Genomic DNA, 10,093 nt, shown 5'->3' on the forward strand with positions numbered 1-10,093 from the left:
AGTCAGGTTGGGATGGCAGGGGGCTGTATGATGAGTCTGGAATTCTTTCTATCTGAACATCTCCTAAATGAAACAGGCTGTGTGGAAATATTCTCCTCCAGACGAACAAGGCTCTTTCTAGCCTTGGAAATCTGGAAACTGGTGTGTGTGTCTTGGCGGGGGCAGGTATTAAAGATGTCTGACTGCTGAATGTAGGGGCAGCTCCAGGACTTGGCAGGCTGACAAGCTGAACCTGTTGGCAGGCCCCCTCTGGGCCACAACATTTTCTCCCCAGTGACCTTGCTTTATTCTTCTTTCCTTTCTTTGCAGCTACACCTTTCTTTACATCCTACCCCAAGGGCACAGCAGATGGGTCAGCAGGCAAAAGGATACAGGAGAAAACAGTCATTGGAGTTAAAACCAGAGCTTTCCTTGTCCTGTCTCTGGACAGTTTGCCCAGGAAGTTTTACAGCTCTGTTGAGTGGTGATGGTGATAGTGTGTGTGTGTGTGTGTGTGTGTGTGTGTGTAGGGGTTGGGGAGAGGGCTCTATGAAGGAAGCTCACCCCCTCACATCCTGTTCCTGAGTGAGGAAGGGTAGGGTTTACTCTCTGGTTACACATGACCGTGTATCTTTGGAGAAGGAATTCTCTATCAAACCCTCAACCCTGTTTGCTCATATTAGACCCACTGTAATCCTCTTAAACTGTGGTGGCAGCTACAAAGCCCATGGTCTTGCAGACGCGGGCTGGCAAGATATTATTGTCCCAAGGACAAAACCAGCCAAAACTTTAAAAAAAAAAAAAAAAAACCTCGCACCCCCCCTTCTTCTTTCCTAAACCTAATTCTCTCTCACACCCTCTCACTAGCTTCCATGCACCCCTCCACCCACCCACCCTAAGAATTCTCAGCCTAGACCGCTTCTGTTGTTGCCCAGAGCGCCTGTTGAAAGTGAGGGAGCGTCTTTGAGCGGTTTGTTGTGATACGCAGGTGGAACGGTCTGCAAACAGATGAATTCAGCCCCTGCAAACCAAACGCCGAGCGCGCTGCTTTTGTGCGCCCGGCACAAAACGCTGAATTCCTCCGAACTTACTTGGGGCCTGTCTAGAAAGGGGCCTTTTCTTTGCACGGCTTGTACCTCTGGCCACACTAAGTCTCTGCCCGCCCCCCTTCAGACCCCCTCCCTCTCCCCTTCTGATAATCCTTCTCTTTATTTTAGAAAAACACAAAACCCGGTTCCACGCAGTGCTTTAGTGGCTAAAAGTGAAAGAGCTGCCTTGGCAGAATTCAGCTCCATGAATCACTTCGGAAAATTGGTTCGGCTGAATGGCCTTAGGAGGAAAAACGTTTTAATAGGATCCAGGGGAGGTTCTGCTGTTTCAATCTGCTCCTTAAACAGGTGGAGACTGGACCTTCTCAATTATACAAACAGTAAGTACCCATCGGCGAGGAGACTGCCCTCCATCCTCCCTGTGCGCAGCCCTCCGCAGGCGACACCACCCGGCTTTGCATCAGCAGCCATCGGATCAGAAATCCGCAGTTCTGATCGATTAAGGATCTCGGCAACGGCCCGCTAGCCGGTAGTGCAGGCTGCTCCAGCTTCAGGCAGGGAGCTGGCCAGAAAGCTGGAGGCGCACGGGCCAGGCGCGGGATCCCCGTGCCCCACCCCCCACCACACTCCCACCCGGCCTCCCGGCCTTGCTCTCTCCGGGACGCTTGTTTGGGAGCCGTCCTCAGGAGCGCTCTCCCGACCCCCGACGCCAGCCAAGGCGAGCTCGTCGCTTTCGCATAAATTAATATTTCCCCATTAACAAGTTCCCCCCCTCCAAACGCGACGCCCGCGTCCCTGCGCCACATCCTAATGAGGTAATTATCATTTGCGCGTGTTCGGGGCTGGCGCCGGCTCCGTGGGTAAATGGCAGTTTATTAGCACGATGCCCAACTCGGCTGCGGAGGGCTAAGGGATACTTTGGGCGACTAGACGGACACCCAGGGACTGGTCGCAGCAGCGCGTCCTGGACCCCCCCGCCCTCCCCACGCCCGCCAAGCCCGCAGGCCCCCAAAGTTGTGAATCACGCAAGGAACTCTGCCTGGGTTTGGGTTCGGGCTGTTCCCACCCACCCCCCTTTTCCTTCCACCGGCAAAACCATCACGATTCCTCCCCCCTCCCCCTCCCATCTCTTCCCTCCTTCCCGATTCGCAAACCGCTCGCACTTTCCCGAGGGGAGCGCGGGCGCCAGTTGCCTCCTTTTAAAGTTTGAGGGGTGGCGGCGGCCGGCAGGCGCGCGGGGGAACACAAGGGCCGCTACGGGAGCCGCAACGCCGCCCATGTCATTCCACTTCAAGTGACTTCATGTGATGTCAGCTGAATGTAAAAGACAGTGATCTCACACGGAAGGGAAGATGTTTGCTATCAAAATGTGACAGAAGAGACGCGCTGCATGGCTCGGAACGCATCTCCTTGGCAGTGGGGGAAAGAGGTAAAACAAGGTGGCTCTTCCCGGCCTCTATAACTTTGCCCCTTGACTGTCCATCGGCTCCCAGCACGCGCGGCGGAGGCCTAGGGCCAGGGTGGGGGGATATTTTGAGACTCTTTTCTTTCTTCCCCCAACCCCTTTTCCTTTGCAAACCCTCCCCCTTCGTCCCTCTTTGAAAGTCCCAGGGCAGGGGCTGGTGGGTTCCTTGGTGCTCCGGGTTAATGCGCGGTAATTTGGTACCCTTGGGTGCACTTTGTTCTGCCTCTGTTCATTTGAATGCAAATGGGTGACCCGGCCCGACTAGGTGCTTATTAAATTGCGGCTTCCCCCCCCCCCCCCTTGCCTTTTCCGGAATGCAGACTTAGAGAAGCTGCACCCCGGCCCATCCTGGCTCGGCTCTGCTACCTGCGCCATGGCAAGCTCGGCTTCCCTGGAGACCATGGTGCCCTCCGCCTGTCCGCGGGCCGGAGCGTCGCCGGCCACTTCCAAGACGCTGGCCTTCTCCATCGAGCGCATCATGGCCAAGACGTCGGAGCCCCGCACACCCTTTGAACCCCGGCCTGGGGCGCTAGAGGCGGACGGTAACCAGAGCAAGAAACTGCTCAACCTCTGCTCGCCGCTGCCCTGTATGATCCCCCTCCAGCCCCTCGGCTACGAGGTGCCGTCCAAGACACTGCTCAGTTACTCCGAGCTCTGGAAAAGCAGCCTCCGGGCTGGCGGTGGTGGTGGAGGCGGCGGCGGCGGCGGCGGGGGGGCCCCGGTGTGCAGCGCCAGCGGCTTGTGCAAAACCAACTGTGGCGTGTGCTGCAAGGCCGAGCTGGGCCTGGCACCGTCTGCGCTGCCTGCGGGCAGGGTCATCAAGCCACAGGTCATCAACCAGGCGGTGGGGCTGCCGACCAGCGGCTCGCTCTACTACTTCAACTACCTGGACTCGACTGCTTACCCACCTTCCGAGCTCCTAGGTGGCCACCTCTTCCCATCAGGCCTCCTCAACGCTCAGGCCCCGGCCGCCCTCGCGGCTCACCCCAAGCTCTTTCTGCTGGAGAACGCCAAGCTGGCTGGGCTGGCTGCGGACAAGTTTCCCCATCCAGCTCCCTACCCTCATAAGGAGCGCCTGCCGGCGCCGTTGGAACAGGTGCTGAAGGAGAACTCGGCCTTGACTGTGGAACGCGGTGCTGTCAAGGGCCACAGCAAACTGCCTGGGGGCTCGGCAGACGGGAAGCCTAAAAACTTCACCTGCGAGGTGTGCGGCAAGGTGAGGCCCAGGGTGGGCGGGGGACCGGGAGGGGCGACCGACATTGGTTGCTTTCCTGGAAACAGACTGGAACACTCCCTTTCTGTAGCTAAAGAGTTCCCTTCGGTAGCTGTGTACTCAGTTGGACCTCAGTCTCCTATTCTGTAAGATGGGGATGTTCTTGTCAGCGACCACACAGAGCTGACGTTAATAGGCAGTGGGTTTGGGACGCACTTGGAAACCCGGTAGGGGTCCTGGCGTCTGCAGAGGGGAGGTGGACTCTAGCCTCCCGAGGCTGGTTCCCCGAGCCAGCGACAGTATCGCAAGGCACCCTCGTGTCTTCTCATAGGTCTTTAACGCTCACTATAACCTCACTCGCCATATGCCAGTCCACACCGGAGCCCGACCGTTCGTGTGCAAGGTCTGTGGCAAAGGGTTTCGACAGGCCAGCACGCTCTGCAGACACAAAATTATCCACACCCAGGTATGTGGCCCTGGGTCTGCACAAACCTCCTTCTCGCCCCTGGCAGTCCTCCGCACCACCCCCGCCCCCTCTCCCGGAGACAGAGCAAGAATTGAAGACTCGGGGTCCCGAGGATGTCCCCTTAACTGGCGGTGGGATGGGGGAGGGGGCGTGTCCCCTTAGAGGTGTCCTCCAGGTGGCTGCTCCCGAGTTCAGGATCTCGGCCTCACTGTGCGCGCGCCTCTCCGCAGGAAAAACCGCATAAATGCAACCAGTGCGGCAAAGCCTTCAACCGGAGCTCCACGCTCAACACGCATATCCGTATCCACGCAGGTTACAAGCCCTTCGTCTGCGAATTTTGTGGCAAAGGCTTTCACCAAAAAGGTAACGTACTGGGCGAGGAGGCCTTCACCTCACCTGTGCAAACTCCTCGGGTCGCGGCTGGAAGGGGCTGCGCTCTAGCTGCGGGCTCGGGCGCGGCAGTTCTTTACAGTCGGGCTGTGTCGTTTACGGGGAAGCTCTCCCCGCTGGGTTTGCAGAGCTGGCTGGATTCCGGCCGGGTGCACGGGAGAATCTGAATTTTGGGGGTGGGCTAGAAGAGAAATGATACAGAAGAAAAGGAAATGGGAAAAGGAAAAGTGAATGTTGCCTTACCCCCCCCCCACCGCCCCAAATCCTGTTGTAGCTGAGACACCCTTTTCAAAGGAAAAAAAAAAAAAAAACCAAGTGCACCTTCTGGGAAGAACTTAAGGGTCTGGGGACACTGGTTCAGTCCCCAGTGCTATCAGACTAGGGAACTGGTTCGGAATTTGCACGGTGCTCCTGGATCCTAGGTAGTCGGGGCGGGGGCGGGGACGGGGGAATGGACTAAATTCTTCAATGAGAAGAGAAAAAAGCACTGAGGGATGAACCCCGGCTTTGTGCGAATTTCTTCGAACGAGGCATGCAGTCCGTCAAAGATGCGGTGCGTCTGTGGGTCGCGCCAAAGTTTTCCTGCCGGTCCAGTGTGGCAGGAGGGGACGCTTCGGGGGGGCTTCGTGCCGGAGACAGAGCAGTGGCACAGGGCAGCTTGGTGGGCCTGGGCCCTGGCGAGAGCTCAGCCCGCTTGACGCAGACGAAGTTTGACAACTTCTTCACTCGGAGAGGTCGCGCCGCCTAGCCAAGCGTTGCTTCCTTTACTTGGGCACCTAAGCCACGCTGCCCAGCCTCCCGCCCGCCTCCCGGGTGCTGGTACCCCCTCACTCCACTCTATATGCCCCCCTTCCCCTACTTTTCTGTTGTTTGTTTTTGGTCCGCTGTAGGAAACTACAAGAACCACAAGCTGACGCATAGCGGCGAGAAGCAGTACAAATGTACCATTTGCAACAAGGCTTTCCACCAGGTCTACAACCTGACCTTCCACATGCACACCCACAACGACAAGAAGCCTTTCACGTGCGCCACTTGCGGCAAAGGGTTTTGCAGAAACTTTGACTTAAAGAAACACGTGCGCAAACTCCATGACAGCATGGGCCCCGCCACTCCCTCCGCAAAGGACCTAACCAGGACAGTGCAGAGCTGAAAAGCCCCACCCCCCTCACCTGGCCCTCCCTTTTCACCCCCATACTACCCCCCCAAAAAACCAGATCACACGTATAAACTTATTTCTAAAAACTAAAAGAAAAAAAAAACTATAGCAGAGAGGTTAAAATCTATTTATGGAAACCAGCATATTTTTGGAAAGCTAAACGTTTCCTCGATGACCGGCAGCAAACTCTCGTGGCTTCCACCTCTGCGTGTGTTCAGGAAACTTATTTAAATCCAGGGCGTCAAGACGTATTTAATTCCAGGCCTGGGTTTCTCCTCGGACAGCCCGGAAGCGAGAGCGCCCCAGAAGAGAGCGGCGCCCCCAACCATCTTTACACAGCTATGTAGATCCTCCTGTACGATCGAACACGGAATATATACATATATATGACCCAATAAACAGAATCATTAGTGCGCGTTTTCTTTCCCCATCACCTCCACCCCCTACTCCTATCTCGCCATGTGGTGAGTCCGGCCACCTCCTGAATCGAGAAGGAAATGGGCATGTATAACTTCTCTTTTGCCACAGGCCACTTCCGTGGGTGCCCCTGGGACCAGGGTGAGGCCAGACGGGAGGCTTTGTGCCCTCAGACACCCCGTACACTAAAAGTTATCAAGGCCTACCTCAGCATCCACGAAGTGCCAAGGTTTTATTTGGCGACTGCTGCAAGTATGGGATTCTGGCTGTTGCCTTATTGGGTGAGAACATGAGAAGCAGGGGGGGAAGAAAGGGGGTGTACAAAGTGATTGCGTGTTGATGCAGCTTTGGGGTACGTTCCTGAGTACAGTGTCGTGCGCGCACCGGCCACTCGGTACTGCCCTGCTGTCTGCGCCCAGCCTCTCCTCCAAGGAAAACCCAAGGAGGGTGGCCAACACTCGTAGTCTTCCCTTGCGGCCTGATCTGGAGGTGAGGAGCTCCAACCCAGTGGGAGCTCCGGGTCTGGGGCTGGCCATCCTGTGCCGTCGGCCCTACCGCGGGAGGGCGTGTGGGTCTCCCTGCGCTCGCAGGCACCTCGCCTCCCGGGCCTTGATTACCGCGCACTTAGCCCATTTCCTGAATAGCTATCTCCGCCACTGAGCACGCAGATGAAATGATCTCACGCTTGCTTTCTAAGTAATGACCCAAATTAAGAGAGAAAACAGAGACCCTTCAAACAGCATTACATTAATCATCTAATCATTCCCAGGAGGGGGCCGGCCGCCGCAGCCCCGTTTGATCCGAATCTGATAATCAAGAGCTCGGATTACTGTGGCGCGTCGCGTCGGGCCTCACCTCCCTTCCCCCCAAACACACACACACACATACACACACATAATATCTTCGCCGCCATTCAGCCCACGTCTTCGGGAACAGTGTTCCCAGAGCCGAGAGCAAAGGCTGCGTGGAGCCCAGCAGTGCGCGTCCACACAGCCTCTCCGCTGAGGGTCCAGGGCAAGTGGGCGCTGACCCCTCGCTGATTGCCACCGCGAGCGGCGGCTATTTGGTGGGAGAGCAAGGAGCAACCCTCCCTTCCCCCCCACCCCCCCACGGAACCCTGAAAGTGATTTGACCGTAGGTGGGTGAGCCTGACTCGTGGTATACAGTAGGCGCTCAGCGAGCCCGGGGATTGCACAGGTGGGAAAAAAAGAGCTCATTTCCGGAACGCTTCTTCCGCCAGAAACACTTTCTCTCGACTGCTGACAACAAGTTGCTGGCTGAGGGGCGACTGCGCCCACTTAACGGAGGAAGAAATCGAGGCAGAGACGAGCTAAGTGACCTGCGCCAGAGCCCCTGGGCAGGAAAACTGCGGGCTTCTGGGGGCCGAGCGTCGCAGCCTCCAGCCCGGGTTTGCGGGAGGAGGAATCTGGGGCTCGGGCCGGGAAAGACGCCGGGGGCAGAGTGGAAGCGCTCGCTCGCTCTTGCCGGCCCCCGCCCGATTCGCAGGCCCTTTGCGCCGGGAAGGAGAATTGTCGATTTTGTTTGCATAGAGGACGGCGACAGCTTCCTCAGGCTGTCGCGGGGGTATTTTTAGTACCTCCGATTCAGAAATAGGAACGCGCACATTAGAATTCCATTTCCTGAAAGGAGAGCGTCCTCGTTTTGTGTTCTCCCCCTCCCCCTAAGTCTAGGAAGGCGCAGCCAGGGGAAGGGGGACGAGGAAGCGAGAGGGAATTTAAATGTTAGCTGGTTCTGGCTGCAGTTCGCCGAGGGGAGACTGGGATCCAGAGGAATGCGTGGCTTTCACTCCGAAATCTTCCTACTTGCCACAAACCCCAGGATGGGAGGGGTGGACGTGGCGGTTAAGGAGGTGGCAGCAGCGCCGGGCCTTTCGCCTCCACACCTTTGCCCCGGGGAGACGGTGGGTGGATTCGGGGAGTCGGCTCTTTGGGTTGTTCTTGTACAGTGTTTCTTTGGCCTCCTCTGACCTTAAGGTCCACCTACGTCCTGGGACGTAGATCTCCGGTGCCCCAGGACAACCCTGTCAACCACAGCACTCGATTCCCTGCGCAGGGGATCCTTTGTGGATAGGTTTCTGAGGACCAGAGGCAAGTTAGCTCCAGCCAGCTCTCTTAGGTAAAGCCGCTGACAACCTGGTGTGGAAGTTGAGGGTGGCGGGGTAGGGGGGGCAGGACCAGGTGGACTGCCTGTGAAAATCATGTACAGTTGTCCAGTGCAAGAAGTTTGTGAGACTATTTCTCCACACTGTAAAAAGTTTCCCCAGGAGAGGTGGAAAGGGTCACCCAGTCTCCCGGAATTGGAAAAATCTGTTTCCTGGTTGACAGTTTGGAGATTGCTTGCTTGCAAGTTAGGCAGCAAATAACTCGTGGAAAAAGTGGGCGGCAGTTCCTGGTTGGACTGCTCATCTTTGCGGTGCAGTCAGGGAAAGGTGTGGGGGAGCCGCGTGGGGCTCCGAGGGGCACCTGAGCAGGGTTTCTTGCACACTTTGCACGCTCGGAGGTTGTTTCCTCACAACTTGATGGTTGCTGCACCTCCACTCCCTGCTTCTGTCAATCGCTCTCACCTGAGAAGGTGTTGTTTCGCATCTGGCGGTAATTGTAGCTAAACAGAGGGCTTCCGTATTTATGAGGCTTTAGCTCTGCCTTCCACAGGTTGAAGTCATTCCCGGGTTGAAGATCTCTGCCTGCACTGGGTGTGAGATGTAGATTCCTTCACCTGGTCAGTGGGGTCAGGGGCTGAAGGAACCTTCTGCCTGAATTGCTAAACACCTTCTCACCGGCAGCATGGGTTTTTGAAGCCAGCCAGTGTTAAGCTCTTTCAGGAACCTTCCTAACTCTAAGCCTTCTTAGCTATTCCCCATGCATCGGAATGGAGGGGTGAAAGCCTTTGTTTTCTCATTTTCCACTCTTAAAATGAAACTGTTTGCATGACTTGTGCTTAACAATATTAATAAATGACTTAAACAAGGTAGTCATCAGCTCCATATTAAGAGCCTAACCTTGATTAAATTGAAGAGGCTGCCCTTAAGAGAAAAAAAATTTTAAATTAAATTGTGGGGGAGGGGAATCCTGCCACAGACACAAAAAGGCTCCAATTATCTTTTCCCCTACAAGATGTTTGTTCTGTCCATGACTGCTCACACTTCAGCAATCTTGCCAGCAAGACTCAAAAAAAAAAAAAAAAAAACCTTCCAAAGCCACAGCCTTGTACATAACAGATTGTACAGTCCTATTGCCTTAGGCGGGTAGAGGTTCCTCTCTGCGAAGTGCGACACAGAGGAGGTGCCAGCATCCCGGCACGTTTTGGAGGGCATTGTGCTTGCTCTCGTCCAGAAGCGGGTTAATATGGTGGGTCCAGTGGGTCCAGTGGGTCGGTCGTTTTGCTGTTGAGCTCCCAAGAGGACGGGGGTTGGGAGGAGAACTAAGAGTGGCAGGTGGCAGACAACCAGGTGTGCCCTAGGGAATGGGCAGGGGGAGGGAAGTGGGCAGTAAGAGAGAGGCTGGAGCCGGGAGGGGAGGTTCTACCAAAGAGAGGACCCAGAGTCTGGAGAGAAAACGCTGGGAAATAAACAACCTCAAGGCAGCTGCGTTGCCCTTTTCCCTGCACTTCCCTCTCAAACGTCTGAGCAACCAGTTTGCTCCTAGAAACATGTTAATTGCCAACGGAGCTCATTAAGGCATGCACATGCAAAACACAGCAAGAAAGATTAAATGGACAAAAGCGCAATAATGAACTGTCAACAATCGGGCCCATCTACGCGACCAGGATCACTCAAGAATGAGGCATTTAGAGGCAACAAAGGATTGTCTGCCACAGGAAGAAAAGACGACCTAGACTTTTGTTTAGTCAACACAATTGATTACAAATGAGAGATTAACAGGATAGCTTCAGATTTTTTTTTAAAAGAGGCAGAAAAGAAAAGTCCAATTAAGTCCAC

The 10,093-nt window shown here is 55.5% G+C and overlaps 1 protein-coding gene across 2 annotated transcripts; it reads left to right on the forward strand.

Annotated features, from left to right (window-relative positions):
* Nucleotides 1-1,316: 1,316 nt before the first annotated feature.
* Nucleotides 1,317-6,119, forward strand: FEZF2 (FEZ family zinc finger 2). 2 transcript variants are annotated; one of them, XM_058678774.1, is made up of 6 exons: nt 1,317-1,408; nt 2,324-2,457; nt 2,814-3,709; nt 4,038-4,172; nt 4,403-4,535; nt 5,453-6,119. In XM_058678774.1, the coding sequence occupies exons 3-6, from the start codon at nt 2,867-2,869 to the stop codon at nt 5,710-5,712; spliced, it is 1,371 nt and encodes a 456-aa protein (XP_058534757.1). In that variant the 5' UTR covers nt 1,317-1,408; nt 2,324-2,457; nt 2,814-2,866; the 3' UTR covers nt 5,713-6,119. The 2 variants fall into 2 exon arrangements, with proteins under 2 accessions (XP_058534757.1, XP_004581636.2); XM_004581579.4 differs by lacking the exon at nt 1,317-1,408 and having other exon boundaries at nt 2,179-2,457.
* The last annotated feature ends 3,974 nt before the right edge of the window (nt 6,120-10,093 follow it).

This window comes from Ochotona princeps, chromosome 21 (genome assembly GCF_030435755.1).
Source record: "Ochotona princeps isolate mOchPri1 chromosome 21, mOchPri1.hap1, whole genome shotgun sequence".
Classification (NCBI taxonomy): Eukaryota; Metazoa; Chordata; class Mammalia; order Lagomorpha; family Ochotonidae; genus Ochotona; species Ochotona princeps.